At 46.1% G+C, this 24,439-nt stretch overlaps 1 protein-coding gene across 13 annotated transcripts in view; it reads left to right on the top strand.

Annotated features, from left to right (window-relative positions):
* LOC118390087 (autism susceptibility gene 2 protein-like) overlaps nucleotides 1-24,439 on the top strand; it is a 475,976-nt gene that overhangs the window by 441,138 nt on the left and 10,399 nt on the right. For 9 of the 13 annotated variants that reach the window (XM_035780291.2, XM_035780294.2, XM_035780293.2 and 6 more), the window contains 2 exons: nucleotides 21,030-21,612; nucleotides 22,598-22,893. In XM_035780291.2, the coding sequence (XP_035636184.1) occupies nucleotides 21,030-21,612; nucleotides 22,598-22,893 (879 nt within the window). Of the gene's footprint in view, nucleotides 1-10,357; nucleotides 10,599-21,029; nucleotides 21,613-22,597; nucleotides 22,894-24,439 lie in introns of those variants that run through there. The other 4 variants (XM_035780292.2, XM_035780295.2, XM_035780297.2 and 1 more) reach the window with 2 other exon arrangements.

The following is a 24,439-nucleotide window of genomic DNA, read 5'->3' on the forward strand; positions in this document are numbered from 1 at the left end:
TGACCTGGCCTCGCCTTCTGGAAGATAGCGGGGTGCACATGCCGTGGCTCGGTGGCTGAGGTCTTTGATGATCTTCGTGGCCTTCCTGTGATCCCGGGTGCTGTAGATGTCCTGGAGGGTAGGGAGTGTGCCCCAGTGATGTGTTGGGCTGACCACACCACCCCCTGGAGAGCCCTGTGGTTGAGGACGGTGCAGTGATATAGCCCGACAAGATGCTCCCAATGATGCATATGTAAAAGTTTGTGAGGGTCTTAGGGGCCAAGCCAAATTTATTCAGCCTCCGCTGTTGTGCCTTCTTCACCACACTGTCTGTGTGGGTGGACCATTTCAGATTGTCAGGGATGTGAACGCCGAGGAACTTGAAGCTTTTCACCTTCTCCACTGTGGACCGTCAATGTGGATGGGGGCGTGCTCCCACTGCTGCCTCCTGAAGTCCACGATCAGCTGCTTCGTTTTGTTGACGTTGAGGGAGAGTTTATTGTCCTGGACTACTCCGCCAAGGCTCTCACCTCCTCCCTGTAGACTGTCTCGTCATTGTTGGTAATCAGGCCTACAACTGTTGTGTCGTCTGCAAACTTGATGATTGAAAACAAGGCTTGCGTGGACACACAGTCGTGGGTGAACAGGGAGTACACGACGAGGCTGAGCACGCCCCTGTGTTGTGGATCAGCATAGTGGAGGTGTTGTTGCCTACCTTCACCACCTGGGAGCGGCTCGTCAGGAAGTCCAGGACCCAGTTGCACAAGGCGGGGTTCAGACACAGGGGCCCGAGCTTAATGTTGAGCTTGGAGAGTACTATGTTGTTGAAGGCTGAGCTGTAATCAATGAACAGCATTCCTACATAGGTATTCCTCTTGTCCAGATGGGATAGGGCAGTGTGCAGTGCGTTGGCAATTGCATAGTCAGTGGAACTTTTGGGGCGGTATTTAAATTGCAGTGGGTCTAGGGTGTCAGGTAAGGTAGAGGTGATATGATCCTTAACTAGCCTCTCAAAGCACTTCATGATGACAAGTGAGTGCTACGGGGCTATAGTCATTTAGTTCAGTTACATTCACTTTTTGGGTACAGGAATAATAGTGGACATATTGAAGCAAGTGGGGACAGCAGACTGGGATAGGGAAAGATTAAATATGTCCGTAAAGACTCCAGCCAGCTGGTCTGCGCATGCTCTGAGGTCAGGGCTAGGGATGCTGCCTGAGCCGGCAGCCTTGGGATCGTTAACACTCCTAAATGTCTTACTGACGTCGGCCACAGAGAACGAGAGTATACAGTCCTCGGGAGCGACCCGTGTCGGTGGCACTGTGTTATCCTCAAAGCAGACGTAGAAGGTGTTTAGCTTGTCCAGGAGCAAGACATCAGTGTCCGCAATGTGGCTTGTTTTCCATTTATAATCCGTGATTATCTGGAGTCCCTGCCACATACGTCTCGTGTCTGAGCCATTGAATGGCAACTCCACTTTATCCCTGTACTGACGTGTTGCCTGTTTGATTGCCTTACAGAGGGCATAACTGGACTGTTTGTATTCAACCATATTCCCAGTCACCTTTCCGTGGTTAAATGCGATGGTTTGCGCTTTCAGGTTTTTGCGAATGCTGCCATCTATCCTTTTGTTTTTATTTTGGATAGGTTTTAATCGTCATAATGGAAACAACATCCCCTATACACGTCCCGGTGAACTCAGTCACCGTGTCAGTGTATGTGTCAATGTTATACTGAGAGGCATCCCGGAACATATCCCAGTCCACGTGATCAAAACAATCATATACAGTAATTGTAGGGGATGGAAATACATGGGAAATGTATGGGAAATACATGGTTATTCAAAAAATAGAATCTCTATTAACATTTATTGGGTCATTCAAACGAGCCATCTCCAGAGTTTGTGTGTCAGTGAGGTTTGTGTGATGGAGGCTGCTGATTGGTGGAGATGATAAATCCAGAAAACCCACGCTGTCAGTCACAGGGGGAAACCCAGTCACCCCCCTCAAACAGGTCAGCATCCATCCAGTGATCTGATGTTACATTAACCACTCTTCTTCCAAATCATGCTGTATTAAGGGCCAGAGCAGCTTATTCCCCTGGCACGATAACACACCATAAATGATGCCTGTGTCAGTCAGTGGTCCCTGTGGTAGGCATTAGCAAGGTATGTGTGTGTGTGCGTGCATGTGTGTATGTGTGTGTGTCCGTATACTAATGAGGCCCCATGGTGGCCAAGTTGTGTATGTGTGTCAGGAGACTAGTCCACCCTCGTTACCATGTCAATGCATGGATGGATTTGTTTACCAATACCAGCCAAGGCCAGAGGCAGACGAGACGCTCCTGTCTCCTCAACCGCCTATATCCTTCTGTTAGTCTTATTCTATATTTCTCCCTTTCAAATAAACTTAACCACTGCTATTTTATATCACTCTAAGGCAGATGTGGAAACATGTGATGACTGGACGCTACTTGGAGCTCACAGACATGCGGCTTCAGCCTGGCAGACTGAAATCCTTCGACATGATGGGATTAACACACAGGATTAGATTCCCTGGTTGTGATTACTGTTAGATTACTGTTTTACTGTCAAGAGGTTCACCCTGAGGGCAGCAGCAGCGATGGCGGTGGTGCTCTGGGTTGTGTGAAGCAGTATTGGAGCTCTGCTACTGATTACTGTGATGTTGGGAGGGTAGGCCCACTGTAAATCTGTTACTAAATGTATCAGTGCTGTATTGTACTGAGAGCTCCATAGGGAGTCTGTGTGAAGTTTAGAGAAACAGAAACACCATTTGCTTTTTTTTGGTGTGTCTGGCCAGCCTGGTTTCCTTCATATGGAAGCAGTTTCCTGTGTGAGGTACATTAGACCTGATGGCAATGCCCCTAGTCCCCATAGTGACATGGGATCTCCAGTCTGCTTAGACCAACCTAAAGGAAGTGAAAACCAGGCAATGTTGTCGTTACACACAACCATCTGGGCTCTGAGATGGAGGGTTCTTTTTCAGTAGGGGGAACCGGTGTGAACAGTCTGAAGGGGAAGCACAGCACATGGGTGGTATACCCCATCTCCGCCCCTCTCTTCTCCACCACTGTGGTCCCAGAGGGAGGGCAGGGTTACGGGCTGAAACCGTAAACACTGAACTCTGGAGATGGAGGATAAAGTTGAAGGCACACACAGCTGGTGCCCAGGCTGGTGTGAGAGAGGGGGGGAGAGAGAGAGGAAGGAGGAATCTGGCCCGGGTTGATGAATGCAAGGCTTTAATTGCTCCCCAAGAGAAGAGGTTATCTTTTTTTGACTCTCTCTTTTCTCTCCTCATAAATATGCAGGGTTCAAACCAACGCCCCAAGGGTCAGGTGTATTAGACCTGACTACAGAGTGCTGTTAGTTAGCAGCTCAAACATGACCCAAATAGGCCTACATTTGTTTCCAGTACACTTCCTATGAATACTACCCCAGCCACCACAGTCTGGCTGTCATTTGTCCCAGTGTTGGTTCATTAAGACGCACCAGATTAGTATGGCTGAAGAGTTGGGAGTGGAGCTAGGCTGATATAATAGTGAGTGACGTAGCTGCCTAGGCCTAGTCTCAATGGCCAGTGCAACATCGCCCTCTGCTGTTGGTGTACCATTACACAGGGCAAGAGAGAGATGTCGGCATAGAGAGGGCATAGAGGACATGCTTCATTTGTGGTGGGTTATGCTTGTGTGTGTGTACATTTAGTTAAATACACTGAGTTTACAAAACATTAAGAACACCTGCTCTTTCCATGGCATAAACTGACCAGGTGAATCCAGGTGAGAGCTATGATCCCTTATTGATGCCACTTAAATCAGTGTAGATGCAGGGGAAGAGACAGTTTATTAAAGAAGGGTTTTTAAGACTTGAGACAATTGAGACATGGATTGTGTATGTGTGCCATTCAGAGGGTGAATGGGCAAGACAAAAGATTGAAGTGCCTTTGAATGGGGTATGGTAGTAGGTGTCAGGCGCACCGGTTTTAGTGTGTCAAGAACTGCACCGCTGCTGGGTTTTTCACGCTCAACAGTTTCCTGTGTGTATGAAGAATGGTCCACCATCCAAAGGACATCCAGCCAACTTGATACAACTGTGGGAAGCATTGGAGTCAACCTGGGCCAGCATCCCTGTGGAATGCTTTCAACACCTTGTCGACACCTTGTCACCTTGCCTTCCTAATGTTTTGTACACTCAGTGTATATATTGAAAAATAAAGTTGAGCATGTGCATTTGATATAAGCAAAGCCTAATGAACTGTGAAATGTTCAATTTGATCACCATGCAGGCCCATTGGTTCTCACTCTCTGTCTCTGGCCAGGCTTTTATAAGCCTTCTGAAGCACATCAGCATCCTCCGGATTGTCGCCATCTGTTAAAGATTACTCCACTTGGTTCAGTCCGTTCCTAGCAGGAACTATTTGATTTTGTGGTTTTAGAGTTCCCACTTTATTCCATGTGTCAAGTTTTTGTGTAAAGCCGACATCTTAGAAGGGCCTTTTTTTGAGGCATTTTCAAAGGGAAAGCCAACAGGCTGTGGCAGCGGTGTTGGGTCCTGGTCTGTTTTAGCTCTTACTGTTGTTACTTCTTTGGGGCTGTTCTGGGGCTTCTCTTGGGCTGTGTAGGCGAGGCGGAGGCCCTTCCCCGAGCCCCAATTAACTTGCGTCGAGCCAACCCAGATCCAGGATCATGACTACAGCCTCAAGTCCATTACCATAATGCAACGTTAACTATTCATGAAAATCGCAAATTAAATGAAATCAATATGCTAGCTCTCCAGCTTAGCATTTTGTTAACAACACTGTCATCTCAGATTTTCAAAAATATGCTTCTCAACCATAGCAAACTAGCATTTAGCATTTAGCGTTAGCATTTAGCATTAGCATTTAGCGTTAGCATTAGCAGGCAACATTTTCACAAAAACCAGCAAAAACATTCAATAAATAATTTACCTTTGAATAACTTTGGATGTTTTCAATGAGGAGACTCTCAGTTTGATAGGAAATGTTCAGTTTTCCTGAAAGATTATTTGTGCAGGAGAAATCGGTCCGTTTTCTGCGTCATGTTTGGCTACCAAAAAAAAAAAAACTTCATTCATCCAAACGCCAAACTTTCTTCCACATTAACTCCATAATATCGACTGCAACATGGTAAACGTTGTTTAGAATCAATCATCAAGGTGGTTTTCACATATCTCTTCATGATATATCATTCCTGGAACTCTCCTCTCTGTCTCAATCACATGGATGAATGCGAGCAGCTTGGAGATTACGCAACAATTTCAACAAAGGACACCGGGCGGACCCCTGGTAAATGTAGTCTCTTATGGCCAATCTTCCAATGATATGCCTACAAATACGTCACAATGCTGCAGACAACTTGGAGAAACGATAGAAAGGGCAGGCTAATTCGTGGCGCTTTCACAGCCATATAAGGAGAATGAAAAACAGAGCGTCAAAAATCCTGCTCATTTCCTGTTTGAAGTTTCATCTTGGTTTCGCCTGTAGCATCAGTTCTGGGGCACTCACAGATAATATCTTTGCAGTTTTGGAAACGTCAGAGTGTTTTCTTTCCAAAACCGCCAATTATATGCACAGTCGAGCATCTTTTCGTGACAAAATATTGCGCTTAAAACGGGCACGTTTTTTTTATCCAATAATGACATAGCGCCCCCATAGGTTGAAGAGGTTAACCCCAGAAGTCCCTTTCTCTCTCTGCCATGTAGTGTTGTGATGTATGAATCCCCCGGCCAGACCTGACACTGCCCGCCCGCCCGCCCAGTGGGGCCATTTGGAACCCCACACCCCTGTGAGGACTGAGAAGGAAGCCCTGGCAACAGAGGCTGCATTGTTCAACCTTCTTCTGCCGGCCTTCCATAACGTAACTCTACCCCGGGGGCCCGCCGCAGTCCAAGAGGGGGGATTTTTGGGTTGTCCCCCCTCTAAGCCGAGGGGCTTGTTGAGAGAAGAGCGAGGCAGCTGACTGTTTGGGCGGCTCAGCTCTGTTCAAATAAACAGCTCAGGTCTAACCCCCCCCACATCTCCTCTCCCTCCGAACCCCTTCTTCTAATGCCCCACATTCCAGCCTCAGAAGGCAGCAATCACACAGTCAGAGCTCATCATCATCAAACCCCACCCACCCACCAACCCAACCTCTGCCATCTAGCTGCTAATTTGTGGTGTTATTTTTAAAAGGGGAAATGGTTGTGCGGGCTTAGGGAGAGAGAGAGAGAGAGAGAGAGGGAGAGGTTGGGGTGGCCCAATTCCTTGGCTTCCCTCCCTCCCTTAGGTGTTGCTGGTGGATAGATAGATACGTAGATACATTTACAGCCACATCAGTGGGCCATGCAGGCCACCATGGCGGGGGGGGAACGACGGTTTGTGTGCTCGCCCTCTTCCACCCTGGGTGTGCTGTTAATCCAGTCACTCTGAAACCTGAGCCCGGGGTAATGAGAAAACACATTACACACACAACACACAGACCCTTAAATGTACATGGAGAGCTAACATTAATAATGAGGAGAGATTGACTTCGTCACTATTTGTGAGAAGTATTGACATGTTGACGCACCGAGCTGTCTAAATGACTAGCACACAGCTTGGACACCCGTCCATACCCCACAAGACATGCCACCAGAGGTCTCTTCACAGTCCACAAGTCCACAAGAGACTATGAGAGGCGCACAGTACTACATAGAGCCATGACTACATTGAACTCTATTCCACATCAGGTAACTCATGCAAGCAGTAAAATTAGATATACCTTATGGAACAGTGGGGACTGTGAAGAGACACACACACATGATAACATACGCACTATACACACATGTACACATTCATTTTGTGTTGTAGATACTGTATTTGGTGGTAGAGTAGTGGCCTGAGGGCACACACTTAATGTGTTGTGAAATCTAATGTCAAGTTTTTTTTATTGTATATAACTGCCTTCATTTTGCTGGACCCCAAAAAGAGTAGCTGCTGCCCTGGCAGGAAGTCATGGGGATCCAAAATAAATACAAATAAAATACACACACATTCATAGAACTGTTTTAGGAATGTTGGCATCCCTAATCGTTTTCTTAAGAAAAGGAGCTACAGTTGAAGTCGGAAGTTTACATACACTTAGGTTGGAGTCATTAAAACTTGTTTTCAACCACTCCACAAATGTCTTGTTAACAAACTATAGTTTTGGCAAGTCGGTTAGGACATCTACTTTGTGCATGACAAGTCATTTTTCCAACAATTCTTTACAAACAGATTATTTCACTTATAATTCACTGTATCACAATTCCAATGGGTCAGAAGTTTACATAAACTAAGTTGACTGTGCCTTCAAACAGCTTGGAAAATTCCAGAAAATTATGTCATGGCTTAGAAGCTTCTGATTGACATCATTTGAGTCAATTGGAGGTGTACCTGTGGATGTATTTCAAGGCCTACCTTCAAACTCAGTGCCTCTTTGCTTGACATCATAGGAAAATTAAAAGAAATCAGCCAAGACCTCCGAAAAAAAATTGTAGACCTCCACAAGTCTGGTTCATCCTTGGGAGCAATTTCCAAAAGCCTGAAGATACCACATTCATCTGTACAAACAATAGTATGCAATACTTTTTGGAGAAATGTCCTCTGGTCTGATGGAACACAAATAGAACTATTTGGCCATAATGACCATCTTTATGTTTGGAGGAAAAAGGGGGATGCTTGCAAGCCCAAGAACACCATCCCAACCGTGAAGCACAAGAGTGGCAGCATCATGCTGTGGGGGTGCTTTGCTGCAGGAGGGACTGGTGCACTTCACAAAATAGATGGCGTCATGAGGAATGAAAATTATGTGGATATATTGAAGCAACATCTCAAGACATCAGTCAGGAAGTTAAAGCGTGGTTGTAAATGGGTCTTCCAAATGGACAATGACCTCAAGCATACTTCCAAAGTTGTGACAAAATGGCTTACGGACAACAAAGTCAAGGTATTGAAGTGGCCATCACAAAGCCCTGACCTCAATCCTGTATCAAATTTGTGGGTAGAACTAAAAAAGCGTGTGCGAGCAAGGAAGCCTACAAACCTGACTCAGTTACACCAGCTCTGTCAGGAGGAATGGGCCAAAATTCACCCAATTCACCTTATTGTGGGAAGCTTGTAGAAGGCTACCCAAAACGTTTGACCCATGTTAAACAATTTAAAGGCAATGCTACCAAATACTAATTGAGTGTAAACTTCTGACCCACTGGGAATGTGATGAAAGAAATTAAAGTTGTAATAAACTACTATTATTCTGACATTTCACATTCTTAAAATAAACTGACCTAAAACAGGACATTTTTACGAGGATTAAATGCCAGGAATGGTGAAAAACTGAGTTTAAATGTATTTGGCTGAGGTGTATGTAAAGTTCCGACTTCAACTGTACATCACATTTTATGTAAGATATATTTAGCCCCAGTCATAATCGTTGAGGATATAGAAGCAGTGTTTTTTGCCAATGTTAGCTCCTTCCTTTCACCATTCTAAACAGAGCGGGCTAGACTGATGGCTCTCTAGGGGCATGTCTCTCTCTTTCCATCTCCATCTCCCTCCCACAGAAATCAGGTGGTGTCAATGTGTCGAGTAGAGCTGTCACTCCCCTGATTGCAACCAGTCAATTACTCTCACTCACACCCCTCTGGATAAAGACACTCAGAGAGAGAGAAGGATAGAGAGAGTAAGGAGTAGAAGGGGTGGGGGGGACTAGATGGACTAGGGATTGTTACTCGACACCACAGGCGTGCCAAGCTTAAATGCCCCTCATTGCTGCATGCTGGAGCGTCTCATCAGATAGAAAGAGAGTGAGGGAGCCGTCTACCCCACTAGAGTAGCCCTGTCCTGCTGTAAGAACACACAGCAGTCACCCCGTGGCTGTGTGGTATGACCTGCTGGGCTGAGTGGTTCTGTGTGTGGTACGAGCTGCCCTGCTGGGTTTAAACTGACCCCATTGGGACTCTATGGAGCTGAAGGAGCCTCTGTCTGTATGTCTGTCTGTCTGTCTGTCTGCAGAGAATAAGAGAATAGAGCCACAAACAGAGGACATATGGCAGGACAAAGCACACGACTGAGGTGGCAGTTGGACCTGTAGACCGGTAGGGTTTCTGTGTGTGTGTGTGTGTGTGTGTGTGTGTGTGTGTGTGTGTGTGTGTGTGTGTGTGTGTGTGTGTGTGTGTGTGTGTGTGTGTGTGTGTGTGTGTGTGTGTGTGTGTGTGTGTGTGTGTGTGTGTGTGTGTGTGTGTGTGTGTGTGTGTGTCAGAGATGTGAAAGAGACAGAAATGGAGAAAGGATGTTATTGTGTACTTAACTCAACATGGGAAATCCAGAGCTGAATCTACTTAGTGTCGAGAGTATATGTTGCAAGTTAAAATTCAGAATCCTTTTCCAAGTGTATGCCTTTGAATGTACACACCACCTGACAGTACATGACAGACTCCTAGACCACCTCACTGCTCATGTTAAGGCATTGAAAAAGCATTTGTGGTAAAAGTCAACCAGCAGATTCTGAGATTAAAGGAATGGTAAGAAAGGACATCTCTGTGGTGGGTGGGGGAGGGGGGTCCCTCAGACTGCTTTGTGGTAATGGAGGTCTATTGTCCTGTCTCAGTCTCAGTGTCGGTCTCTGGGGCCCAGGCTGTGAATGAGCTGAGTGAGAAGTGACAGAAGCATCACGGGTGGCTAGAGAGGTAAAGCCCACCGCTGACTGACAGAACTGGACTGTTCGTGGTGGTGAAGGACTCTTAGCAATTCCTCTCTCCCCGGAGAGATACAGGGTTTACAGAGAGAGATAGAGAGGGATAGGGCCACCTACCATCACTAGCAAATATATCAGGGCCTGAAAGGAGGCATCTCAGCTGCCTTGCTGCCAGGTCCAACACTCTCTCTGTCTCCACAGCTGCCTTGTGTTGGGGTGTAGTGTTACTCCACTATGACAGCCAGTAAGTAGCACTGTAATCCACTTATGTGTTATTATTTCACAACAGGTTGGCGATAGAGAAATGTGACAGTGGCAGCCAAAGCTGCAGTAGGCCTGTCAGCCTGGCCATACTGTGTGTGACAACATAGAAAGATAATTACTAAACAGACATTCCCATTCCCAGAGTTTTGACATTATATTTCTATGTGTGAGAACAACCACCTGTGACAGTGTGCCCATCATCAGGGCCCTGAGCCTGACCTCATCTCCCATGGGATATATAAAGATTTGTTCTCTAAAGGGTGAACACTGTCCTCACCATTGGGCCTGGAAACCAGATACCCACCACTGCCACCGAGCCTAGCGTCCTCCTACCTCACCCTTAGGGCTCACTCAGGCCTGCGGTGTTAAAGTGGCTAACAGTGGAGCCAGCACATATCCCACATGCTGCTGGAGTGAGAAATGGACAGGCAGTCAGCCATAGGAAAGACAGACAGTCCAGAGCCATTATGAGTTGGTGTAATCAGAGCTGAGCTGTGGGTGGCTGAGATTCAGAGGGCCTGGGCATGGTAATGGTAATGGCTGCATTACGATGATGAAGACTGAGACTGATCGTTTGTGTCAAGAGATTATATGTGTGAATGGAAGAAGAATAGAAATGATTTGGCAAGGTGAGTTAACAGGTTGGTCTCTCCTTTCTCATTTCTGTCTGTTTCTCTTCAATTCAAGTTGATTGCTTCATTGGCATGACATTCAGAGACGTATTGCCAAAATAGCGAGAGCATTTGACCTAAAACTAAGGCATCTTAAGTTTCTCTTTCCAGGCTGCGATATTTTTGCTAGGGGGGAGCGATATTGGATTCTCTCCTTCTCCCTCCCTTCATCTATCTGGCAGTGTCTCTCCCATGTTTTCTTTCTCTCTCTCTCATTCTCTCTCTTACCCTCCCTCCATTTATCTGGCAGTGTCTTCTCCTCTGAGCCCCTCAGGCCACTGGTCCTCTCACATGGCCACGCATCTGTCACAAGAGCTTAGAACAACAGTCAATGGGGTTAATAGACCCATTATATTAGAGTACTGCTGCCTTCTAACTCAAGGGGAATCACAGCTATATATATCAGAGCAGAGGCAGTTAACTCCCTCTATTGGTCAACCGCACGCACGCACACACACACACACACACACACACACACACACACACACACACACACACACACACACACACACACACACACACACACACACACACAAAATAATATCATTAATACTACACACGTGCACAAAATGTTTTCACTAATGCATACATTTCATCCATGTACATTACATTAATTTCTTCATTTATGACATTGATCTATTATATGAGCTACAGTTTCAGCTCTATGGCTGCTTTCGTTAATGCTGCAGTTCGTTAATGCCGGGGTGTGCCTTACTACCGAGGAATACATGAGTCTGTATTCACACTGAAACGCAACACGTGTAACACCTTCCCCAAGACACATATCCAGAATAGCTTTCCTGTCCTCTCTTACCCCCGGCTTTATTTCTGTTTAACTTCCATTCCCCTGCGGTTAACAGCTCTGGTCCCCCAGCGGGATGTAGCCTGGCCCTCCTGACCCGGGGTGTAACCCACACCCCTCTGGCCCTGTTTTTAGAGCCCTGCTGACGTGAATCAGCACAGCCGGGCCAGCCAGGGGACCCTCCATCAGTGTCAGGCCCAGTGGCGGGGCCCCATCTGGGGCATGTAGGACATACCTGGATGATGTGTGTGCACATAGCTACAGGGTGCTCTGGGACACACTGAGACGTGGATATGGGGATCAGAGGCATAGTGTTACAGCTCTCACCCCCTCTAATGCTGTTAACGTCTTTAAACCTGAGGGGATGATACTGTCTGCAGGATTCTCTGGCTGCCTGCTTTGGCATGAACCCTGAGGTGAGGTCAACCAACTGCCTTCTGATAAGGTTACTGACATAGAGCTTTTAGCTATTCAGTAAATTGATATTACAAGTACAAGTCACTAGTCGTTTAGCTTACAGCGGTTGGCCTTGTAAAAATGTGAGTGATCTGTCTGACTTTAAAGCAGCAGTCAAAGTGTAGCATAGTAAACTGCATTCTTCACAGACTCTGAGCCTTCTCTCAGTTCTTCTGGAGAGGTGCATTGTGGGCCATGTCCCATCAGACGTGGAGGTTCCCTCATGGCACTACCAGACAGACTGTTGTGACGCCATGGTTCCCTATACTCTACCATGGTGGAGTACTTCAGGAGCACCAGGGAACTCAGTGGGGGAGTTGGGCTCAGCAGCCATCTGCTAATATGAACACTGGAGCTTTCCCTTTTACTTGTATTTCTGGAGAAAGAGAGATGGAGAGATGGTGAAGAAGTAGAGTATCCTGAGAGAAAGTTGTAGATAGAGACTGCCGTGTATGTGTGTGTGTGTGTGTGTGTTAAAGATTTCTGACGTTCGCCTGACTACAGTCTTTATTAGAAAACAAATAAACACATCTACTCTCACTAACTGACTCAGGGTCTGTGGGGGACACCAGTCCACAAAGCTGAGGATGAGGTCACTCAATTTAACACACTTGGTAGACCTAAATGAAAACCCAATTTTCGCTGTCTAACCAAATATAAAGCCAAATGTTAAGCTACTTTCTTATTTCTTTCTTTATGGGCTAAATTGTTTCCTGAACGGAGGTTGCTCTGTGGCCTAACCGCTTATAGAATAGTGTTTCTGCAGTAGAATAAAAGGCATGTTTTATTCAGAGTGCATCACAGTTAGCGTAGTGAGAGTTCTCCCTAGACCCCTCGGCATGGGGGACTCTGATTATAATTCATGTTTACAGAGATAGACAAATACAAGATGTCATTTTCTCTTTGAGGAGGGCCGGACTGTAGTCGGTGGTATTCAGCTCTGTGTGTACATTAATTGATTTGACTTTAGGAAACAGCCAGCCTCCTGGATTTATTTGTCCGTTTTGGAGGGGGAGAGCAGGGATAGGCACAGCGGGGACGTGGGTGAGAATGGAAGGTGCCGGGGGAAAGAGAGCGGCAGGCTCACGAAACAACACCACCATTGTTTAAGTGTATAATTGTGGGTCCGGCTGGAAGGCGAGAAATGGAGAGAGAGAGAGAAAAACGCCCACGCTAACGTCTAGACCGTATGAATCTGTTTCTTATGATTGTAACTGAGCCTTGAGTTCAGTGCAGTGCAGTCCTTAGTGGAGCATTGGGTTGGTTGGCTGCAACACTAAGCAAGATGCAGAGAGATGTTTCCCCTGAAGCATGGTTAGAGACTGACTGACCGACCGACTGCCTGACTGACTGACTGACTGACTGGGGCAGAATCTGCTAACGATGGCAAGAGAGAGAAAAAGAAAATACATACAGAGAGAGATGGAGAGAAAGAGAAGATATATAAAGGGAATAGAGAGAGAGAGAGAGAGAGAGAGAGAAGTAAAAGGTGAGAGCTAGAGAGAGGGGGAGTGAGTCGAGGGGAGATTCTCATTTGGGCAAAAGACCGTCCTCCGTTCTCTCTCCGTGACCTGGAAGTCGAGATGTGGTCAAGGAGTGTGTCATATCATTAAAAGTCAAGCGGAAGTGTCCTCCCCTCCTCGATAGCCACCTTCCATTGAGGATACTTGTGTATCCTACCGCAGAAGAGTATTGAAATCTACCACACCCCTTTGAATCAGCTTTTGTTTTGTCAGTGGATAAAAACATACACACGTTTAAAAACAATATGCTACTTATTGATTTATCTATAAAATGTCTTGCTGAGACATTTATTTTGGGACATACCCCTGTAAAACGTAATGACACATGAGTGGAGAAGGACTGTCTCATTACAAACAAGCACATTTCCATCCACTTTCACTTTCCTCGATTAACTTTGACCTTTTTCCAAAGGAGGCGAGAGAGGATGTTCTCACAGGGTGGGGTGTTTTACCATCCACCTGAAACCGCAGAGTCATGGCCGCTGCCTCTTAGGTTTCCCCTCCCCAAAAGACAAATAGACAACATGGTTCAGCAACCGCCACAGGTTAACTGCTGTTGCATCACTTTCTGCCCTCTCTCGCCCTCTCCCCCCTCTCTCTTTTTTTCTCTCTCTCTGACAAGGTGAGGTTAACCAGGGTTGGCTGTGTTTTTCTCCACATTTCCTGGCAGTGTGTTTCCCCTCAGTAGCACCTGTTTCCTTCTGCCTCAACAGGTGCACAGCTGTCAGCACAACACAGCTGTCAGACTGTATATATCTTGTTTTTCATACAAACATTTTGACGACGTTAACTAAAATGATCACCTTCCTTCAAGCTTCCTAGCCCTGGTCTTGAACCCAAGCCTAAGTGTTCTACAGTTATTTTCATTCAATGAGAATGTTTTGTGTCCTTTGTGAACCATGAGGGGCTCAGTATCACTCGAGCACATAGGCTGCTTCTGCTGCTAACGAGACATTTCACCCTCCGATAACTGTTGCATACTGGGATTTTGACACTGAGCAAGCCAGACAGTTTGGTCTCCTCTAAGGCTCCTGTATCTTGCATCATGGAGTCTGGGTAGTGGCTAGATAGCCTCATAGTTTCACCGTCTCATGATCATCATCTTCCTCACAGTGTCTCTCAGACCAAAACCCACCCATAGGCTAGCCTGATGACAGGTCTGTTTTGTGCTGTCTTGCCAACTCTTATGGTCATTGTCACGCCATAGGAGTTGGCAAGACAGCACAAACAGATCAGGTACAAGGTTATCCCCGGGCCAGCGGAGAGACAGACTCAGTGAAGTAGTCTATCCGGCCATTTGGGCTCGATAGAGCATGCACTACTGATCAAATGTTTTAGAACACCTACTCATTCAAGGGTTTTTCTTAATTTTTTACTATTTTCTACATTGTAGAATAATAGTGAAGACATCAAAACTATGAAATAACACATATGGAATAATGTAGTAACCAAAACAAGTGATAAATAAATCAAAATATATTATATATTTGACATTCTTCAAATAGCCACCCTTTGCCTTGATGACAGCTTTGCACACTCTTGGAATTCTCTCAACCAGCTTCACCTGGAATGCTTTTCCAACAGTCTTGAAGGAGTTCTCACATATGCTGAGCACTTGTTGGCTGCTTTTCCTTCACTCTGCGATCCAACTCATCCCAAACCATCTCAGTTTGGTTGAGGTCGGGCATTGTGGAGGCCAGGTCATCTGATGCAGCACTACAACCACTATCCTTCTTGGTAAAATAACCTTTACACAGCCTGGAGGTGTTTTGGGTCATTGTCCTGTTGAAAAACAAATGATAGTCCCACTAAGCCCAAACCAGATGGGATGGCGTATCACTGCAGAATGCTGTGTAGCCATACTGGTTACCAGCAATGCACCCCCACACCATAACACATCCTCATCGATGCTTCACGGTGGGAAATACACGTGGAGATCACCCACATCGCGTCTCACAAAGACACGGCGGTTGGAACCAAAAATCTCCAATTTGGACTCCAGACCAAAGAACTAATGTCAATTTCTGGTGTTTCTTGGCCCAAGCAAGTCTCTTCTTATTATTGGTGTCCTTTAGGATGGTTTCTTTGCAGCATTTCGACCATGAAGGTCTGATTCACACAGTTTCCTCTGAACAGTTGATGTTGAGATGTGCCTGTTACTTAACCTTTCTAGCGTCTAGCGGAACCCCTCGACAACATTCCGCTAATTCAAAATTCAAAAATATTTTTCAGAAATATGTAACTTTCACACATTAACAAGTCCAATACAGCAAATGAAAGATACACATCTTGTTAATCTACCCGTTGTGTCCGATTTCAAGAATGCTTTACAGCGAAAGCACAACATATGATTATGTTAGGTCATAGCCAATTCGAAAAAACACACAGCCATTTTTCCAGCCAAAGATAGGAGTCACAAAAAGCAGAAAAAAAGATTAAATTAATCACTAACCTTTGATGATCTTCATCAGATGACACTCATAGGACATCATGTTACACAATACATGTATTTTGTGTTCGATAATGTGCATATTTATATCCAAAAATCTCAGTTTACATTGGCACCTTACGTGCAGTAATGTTTTGATTCCAAAACATCCGGTGATTTTGCAGAAATACTCATAATAAACATTGATAAAAGATACACGTGTTATTCACAGAATTAAAGATAGACCTCTCCTTAATGCAAGCGCTGTGTCAGATTTCAAAAAAACTTTACGGAAAAAGCATCATCTGAGAACGGCGCTCAATTTCCGCCATTTTGGAGTCAACAAAGTAAGAAACAACACCATAAATAGTCACTTACCTTTGATGATCTTCATCAGAAGGCACTCCCAGGAATCCCAGTTCGACAATAAATGACTGATTTGTTCCATCATTTATGTCCAAATAGCCACTTGTTGTTAGCGTGTTCAGCCCAGTAATCCATCTTCATGAGGCGTAGGCACTTCATCCAGACAAAAACTCGAAAAGTTCCATTACAGTCCTTTAGAAACATGTCAAACGATGTATGGAATCAATCTTTCGTTTTTAACATAAAACATCAATAATGTTCCAACCAGAGAATTCCTTTGTCTTCAGAAAAGCACTGGAACGAGAGGTAACTCTGTCGGGAGCGCGCGTCATGAGACCAAGGCACTCTGCCAGACCACTGACTCAGTGGTCTCATGAGCCCCTCCTTTATAGTAGAATCCTCATTCAAGTTCTAAAGACGGTTGACATCTAGTGGAAGCTGTAGAAAGTGCAACTTTATCCCTATCTCAATGTATATTTGGTAGGCCAAGCTTTGAAAAACTACAAACCTCATATGTCCCACTTCCTGGTTGGATTTTTCTCAGGTTTTCGCCTGCCATATGAGTTCTGTTATACTCACAGACATCATTCAAACAGTTTTAGAAACGTCAGAGTGTTTTCTATCCAATACTACTAATAATATGCATATATTAGCATCTGGGACAGAGTAGGAGGTAGTTCACTCTGGGTACGCTATTCATCCAAAAGTGAAAATGCTGCCCCCTATCCTAAAAAGGTTCAACTCTATGAAGCATTTAATTGGGCTGCGATTTCTGAGGCTGGTGACTCTAATAAACTTATCCTCTGCAGCAGAGGTAACTCTGGGTCTTCCATTCCTGCGGCGGTCCTCATGAGAGCCAGTTTCATCATAGCGCTTGATGGTTTTTGCGACTGCACTTCAAGAAACTTTCAGAGTTCTTGAAATGTTCTGCATTGACTGACCTTCATGTCTTAAAGTAATGATGGACTGTCATTTCTCTTTGCTTATTTGAATTGTTCTTGCCAAAGTATGGACTTGGTCTTTTACCAAATAGGGCTATCTTCTGCATACCACCGCTACCTTGTCACAACACAACTGATTGGGTCAAACACATTAAGAAGGAAAGAAATTCCACTAATTCATTTAAGAGTGTACAAAGCTGTTATCAAGGCAAAGGGTGGCTTTTTGAAAAATCTCAAATCTCAAATATATTTAGATTTGTTTAACACTTCTTTGGTTACTACATGATTCAATATGTGTTATTTCATAGTTTAGATTTCTTCAACATTATTCTACAATGTAGAACAAAATAGTAAAAATAAAGAAGAACCCTTGAATGATTAGGTGTTCTAAAACTTTTGACCGGTAGTGTAGCTATGCTGTTTGCTGCATTGGTTTTGTGTGGTTGATGCCATGGAACCCCTGACTCCATTGGTTTTGTGTGGTTGATGCCATGGAACCCCTGACTCCATTGGTTTTGTGTGGTTGATGCCATGGAACCCCTGACTCCATTGGTTTTGTGTGGTTGATGCCATGGAACCCCTGACTCCATTGGTTTTGTGTGGTTGATGCCATGGAACCCCTGACTCCATTGGTTTTGTGTGGTTGATGCCATGGAACCCCTGACTCCATTGGTTTTGTGTGGTTGATGCCATGGAACCCCTGACTCCATTGGTTTTGTGTGGTTGATGCCATGGAACCCCTGACTCCATTGGTTTTGTGTGGTTGATGCCATGGAACCCCTGACTCCATTGGTTTTGTGTGGTTGATGCCATGGAACCCCTGACTCCATTGGTTTTGTGTGGTTGATGCCATGGAACCCCTGACTCCATTGGTTTTGTGTGGTTGATGCCATGGAACCCCTGACTCCATTGGTTTTGTGTGGTTGATGCCATGGAACCCCTGACTCCATTGGTTTTGTGTGGTTGATGCCATGGAACCCCTGACTCCATTGGTTTTGTGTGGTTGATGCCATGGAACCCCTGACTCCATTGGTTTTGTGTGGTTGATGCCATGGAACCCCTGACTCCATTGGTTTTGTGTGGTTGATGCCATGGAACCCCTGACTCCATTGGTTTTGTGTGGTTGAAGCCATGGAACCCCTGACTCCATTGGTTTTGTGTGGTTGATGCCATGGAACTCCCCTGAACTCCATTGGTTTTGTGTGGTTGATGCCATGGAACCCCTGACTCCATTGGTTTTGTGTGGTTGATGCCATGGAACCCCTGACTCCATTGGTTTTGTGTGGTTGATGCCATGGAACCCCTGACTCCATTGGTTTTGTGTGGTTGATGCCATGGAACCCCTGACTCCATTGGTTTTGTGTGGTTGATGCCATGGAACCCCTGACTCCATTGGATTGTGTGGTTGAAGGCATGACGTGTGGGTGAAGAATGTGTGATGGGGCTATTTAGGTGAGGAATGGGACAGAGAGACAGGGACATGGACGGAGTGTTGGGAATGGGATGTCCCAGAGATCTCTACCCATATAAATCTGTCAGGATGGTCTCCAGGACTCCCTCTCAACACAGGAGAGGAGGAGGAGGGTGAGAGGGAGAGAATAGTGACAGGGATTTTATAGCTGAAGGACAGGTGTATATTGAAATTAATGTGGATGTGCATTATTGTGTAATCATTTGATATATCAGGTTGTAGGCTGTTGTAGCAATCAGTGCTAAAATAAATACTGAAATGCCAGTCCCCTCACTCACCCTTTTTCCTAGAAGTGTGTTCTCGGTTTTGTGCCATGCACAAATCAAATCATACTGTATTTGTCACATGCGCCGAGTAGACCTTACCATGAAATGCATACTTACAAGCCCTTAATCAACAGTGCAGTTCAAGAAAGAGTTAAGAAACTATTTTCCAAATAAAGGAAAGTAAAAAAATATCAAAAGTACCACAATAAAATAACAGTAACGAGGCCAAATACATAGAGTACCGGTACCGAGTCAATGTGCGGGGGTGCAGGTTAGCCGAGGTCATTTGTACATGTAGGTAGGGGTGAAGATAATAAACAGAGAGTAGCAGCAGTGTACAAAAAAAACTATTGGAGGGGGGGTGTCAATGTAAATAATCTGGTGGCCATTTGATTAATTGTTCAGCAGTCTTATGGCTTGGGGGTAGAAGCTGTTAAGGAGCCTTTTGGTCCCACACACCCTGACTGACCCCACTCTAACCCCCTCAGTTTCCCGTGAGCCTCAAATCTAGCCCCTGGCTTCACCAACTCTAACCTCCAACAGGCGTCAGTCATTTATTCCCCATCCTAATGTGACATAAACCACCACCACAACCCCACTACTACAGAAACAAGAAAGATTGTTGGGAAAGGAAAACAGCAGGGCTGGTGCTTTAAAGGAGCCAGCGGGGGATGTATGTATTTGTTTCCAGGGATCAAGGAAAAGGACAAATGACCCCTCGTGGGAGATGTACACATCTCCTCCTCCTGGCCCAGGAGTCTTCATTACGAGAAGAAGAGACACCTTCTTTTCAACGCGTTAGCACGTTCTCAAAACAAGCCCAGGGACCTCAGGGGGGAAGGAAATGGGGAATGGATGGATGGAGAATTGGGAGCTAGCTCTCTCTCCATCCATCCATCTATTAAGCCAGTGATGTTTTCTATCGAGAAGGAGCCTCTGTAGAATGGTGATGGCGTGGAGCAGATTGTCGTGGACAATAACATGGATCAGGTCTGAGGATAGACAGACACTGATTGGTGTGAGTTAGGACAAGCTTTATGCGAGTCAGTGCCATAGTAGACTACAGAAAACTGAACTTTATGGAATTTTAAGTTGGCCTTGCGGATCCTTTAGAATCAAACATTTTGCGGAGGATTGTGCTTCTTGCTTTACATCCCCCCTGTATTTAGTACAGTGGGTATTGTGTAGGCTATGTGTAATGATCTCATAAAGTGTGCTAGTGCAGAAGGAAACGCTTCATCTGGGAAGAATGTATCTTGTGTTCTTCAGCTGACAGATGTCTTGCCCTGTCCCGTCTCTCCAGGAAGCAGCAGTGGTCAATAGTTGTTACAGCAGATAATAGATATTGGCACCCTGGTCTATCTGGTGCCGGTCAGAAATTATCTGACCTGACCCCTAATGATGGTGTCGCATGGGTGCTTAAATCCCTGTTAAACATTCTACTGCTAATGGAGGGGCTCGGTATGGAGCCTGAGAGAGAGGCAGGATGGCTGGGATGCAGGCTGGGCTCAAGTGTGGTCTGTTCTCTCTCTGTAGGCTAGCTCTCTGTTGTATTACTGCTAGGCTGGTCCCCAGGGCCCCTGGTTCTTCCTCTATGAGGCTGGGGCCCCTGGTTCTTCCTCTATGAGGCGGGGGCCCACAGGGACCAGCCTAGCAGTAATAGCAGGCTTCAGCCTGCTATAATGGTGCTCCAGAGGGCTGCCTGCCTGTCTCACAGCCACGGCTCTGGGGACCCAGCCCAATCAACAGCTCTGAAGAGATTTGTGTGTGTGTGTGTCCAGAGATAAGTGTTAATTACTGGTTGTGTATGCATTGTCATCCCCAATGAGTCTCTCTGCTCCTGCTCTTGCTCATAGAGAGTTGACTGCTGATGCTACAGCACAATGTCTGTCTGAGTAGGACCTACCGGCCATGCACAAACACTGTAGAGGGGCTCTATATAGGTCTTGCATACTGTATATAGTAGTAAGTCAATGGACTTTATCTGTGGACTGTCCTGTAGAAATAAGCAGTTCTTATGTATAGTGTTTTGAGGTACTTACCAGTTCTTATTTGAACTATGAACTGACTGAACTATGAACTGTGACTGAAGTACTGACCAGTCTATATATTTGTGTTTCCTTTCCCTGTCAACAGTTCCAGATTTCAGTGTCGATGCGCTGTCCACCAATGACATCCAGGAGCGTGGCGGCCTGGGCCTCCCCAAGGTGTCAGGCCTAGAGCGCAGCCAGGAGAAGAGCCAGGAGAGCTGCAAGGACGTCCCTGTGCCTCCCCCCGCTCCCAGTGCCCCCAAGCAGCCGCTACCCCCGCAGCCCTATACGGCTGGCCGCCCTCGGCCCCTGCCTCTGTCCCTACCCACCTCTCAGGCCCAGCCCTCTCACTCCGGCCCCCTTCTGGCACAGGCCCCGGTCCACCAGCCCCCACGCTCAGAGGCTTCTCTCAGGCCTCAGATCCCTGCAGCCCTGCCTCTCGCTCAGGGACCAGAGCCTTCGCAGGCCCCCCCGCCCAGGCCCCAGCACCAGCCTGAGTCCCGGCCCCAGCGCCAGTCTGAGCCACTGTCCCACCCCCGGCCTCCGCCCAGTGTGCACCCACACCCCGCCCTACTGTCCCACCACCCCAGCCAGAGCCAGGCCGGGCCTCAACGCCTCCCCTCACACTGTGGGGCCCACCCTCGCCCCCTATCTGCCTACTGCAGCAGCCTTAGCCTTAACGGCCTCAGGTGAGTCCCAACACACTCTGTTTACACCAAGATATGTAGGCATGTTTAAGCTCCAGTAAATTGATGTTATCTTTTGTTTGTGTGCGGTTTTGATATTGAGTAATGTAACGAGAAGACCCTTTCAGACCCTCTTTAACTTAAAGTATTCAAACTCTGATCTTATATCAGCATATAAATGATTGGCAAGAACAAGCCTTGAATTAGCATTGAGGTGAAACCCCCCCCCAGCCAGACAACATCACTGATTCTCACCAGGGTGGGAAAACCACCGCCAGTCCAGCTGAGCGATAAGTGCCTTGGATTGTTTAACCACCCACATTGTAATCTGCTGCTAAGAAGCCTCCAGCTCTCTACCCATCTCTATTAATCAGCTAGCTGTTCCATTACCGATAGTCGAGCACTGAGCATTCATTCAGAGCTCCAGCTCCCCCAGAGTCCCAGTCAGCCCCAGTCCCAGGGAAGGCTCTCCCTCTGAGGGAGGAGCTGGCTCTGTGTCTGACTCCCTCTGCCAGCGTGCCAGTGTGTCAGTCAGTGTGCCAACGGGTCTGGCAGACTGTGAATAATCACGGGGTGGTTACAGAGACAGGCGGCAGCTGCAAATGAGCTTTGGGGCTTAGCTTGTTAAGTTACTGCTACATGACTCGGAGTCTCAGAGAGACAAATCCACACACACAACACAAGGCTCGCTGCCTTCCTTTTTTCTGCATGTACCTCTGGAGCTGCTTAACTACAGAATTGTTTGAACACAGATGCTGTTCTATAATGTTTGCCAGTGATGGTCATTGGCATCTGAGGTTGTTTTGAAGGTAAAGTTTTGATACATCCTGAGATTCAGAGATAAGTCTCTTAAAGGAAATGCGATGTAAAACCTTTCTGTCAGAGCGTATCTACTATGTGCGTAGATGTGGGGAAGCTGATTTAGATGGGAATGTAAAAAACAAAATCCCTCTTTCTCTCTGTCCCCTTGTCCGTCCTATCTCTCTAGCAGCAGTCGAAGTAGTACCCCGGGCGGCACCAAGCCCCACGGCCCTGCTGGTCCGTCCCCACACCTACCCCACCTCCCACCTTCCGGTTCCGCCACTGCAGCCACGGCCTTCCCCCTGCCACACCCAGCCAATCAGATCGCTCTCCACGGTTTCCCCCCCGCCCTGCAGTCCTCGCCACACCCCCACCACCCCAATATGTTTGCGCCTCCACCAGCCTTGCCCCCACCTCCGCCACTGACGTCTAGCACCCTGCCAGTCCCCGGAGGACACCCCGCCGCTGGGACGCCCTATTCAGGTAGGCACATATACCAGGCTGCCCCCATGTGGACAGGCAGGAGAACTGCACCACAACAGCAGCTGTCGCAATACACAGACAGCGAAGAGCAAAGCTGTACATTCTCATGGCTGTTGTGGCAGAAGCCAGGTCATCTGTGGCGTGATAGAGGTGCGTGTGGAGCCCTAGACTTATTGAAATGTGACAGGGAGCTAGACAGAGACTTACATAATGTTACCTTTGTGCTAATTTATAGGAGACAGAGACTGACAGGTAAGGATTCCACACATAACTGCACTATGTGCCGTCTGTGTTTGTCTATAATGGTGCAGTAGGTGCAGACAGGTGTCCTGTCCTTCCCTCGGTCAAGATTCTGTTGTGTTTGATTGGTTGATCACTCAAACAACACACACTTTTCCCCCCCAATCAGCCCATGTGATGAATGCCCTCTCCTGCCGTGCCACTTGTGATCTAGCTTAATGTCAGGGTCTCACTGAAAGGGAGTATTATCATGGTTTAATAAAACTATGAGCAATTCTCATTTTCACAAGGAAATGTGTTCATCTCACAGAAATCTATTCAGTCAAAACAGCATAATGAACTCTGCTGTATATTGTTCAGATTCTAATGAAACTTTTATGAAGAAACAAATAAAATGTCCCTCATCTCAGTAAGAGCTAGAAATAAATGTATAAAATGGTGCATTACATTACAGTGGAATACAAATAATATGGTTACTCTGGAGAAAATACAATTTCTCAGGCCAATTTACTCAATTTGGATGGAGAGCGTAATATAAAATGCATTTCTCTATTTCTCCTCAAGCCGTTGTTTGCCAGTCAGTTGATCAACAGCTCTGTTCTAAAATGGTTTTTGAGGTATTCATGTAATTGCAAGAAAGGTGTAGAAAGGTGATCAGAGTAACAACAAAGTACTGTACCTCTATAGATGTTGTTACTCTGATGATGAAGTACTGTACCTCTATAGATGTTGTTACTCTGATGATGAAGTACTGTACCTCTATAGATGTTGTTACTCTGATGATGAAGTACTGTACCTCTATAGATGTTGTTACTCTGATCATGAAGTACTGTACCTCTATAGATGTTGTTACTCTGATGATGAAGTACTGTACCTCTATAGATGTTGTTACTCTGATGATGAAGTACTGTACCTCTATAGATGTTGTTACTCTGATGATGAAGTACTGTACCTCTATAGATGTTGTTACTCTGATCATGAAGTACTGTACCTCTATAGATGTTGTTACTCTGATGAAGTACTGTACCTCTATAGATGTTGTTACTCTGATCATGAAGTACTGTACCTCTATAGATGTTGTTACTCTGATCATGAAGTACTGTACCTCTATAGATGTTGTTACTCTGATGATGAAGTACTGTACCTCTATAGATGTTGTTACTCTCACACAAAACCGATCCAGCACAGACACTGTCTTACTCTGCTCTTCTTAGACAAAACAGATCCAGTGTGGACAAACGGACACTGGTCCTGACCGTGAGTGTCATCTTTCCTCCTCTCTTCCTCTTCTCTACCTCTCCTTTCT

This window comes from Oncorhynchus keta, chromosome 11 (assembly GCF_023373465.1).
Source record: "Oncorhynchus keta strain PuntledgeMale-10-30-2019 chromosome 11, Oket_V2, whole genome shotgun sequence".
NCBI classification, from domain to species: Eukaryota; Metazoa; Chordata; class Actinopteri; order Salmoniformes; family Salmonidae; genus Oncorhynchus; species Oncorhynchus keta.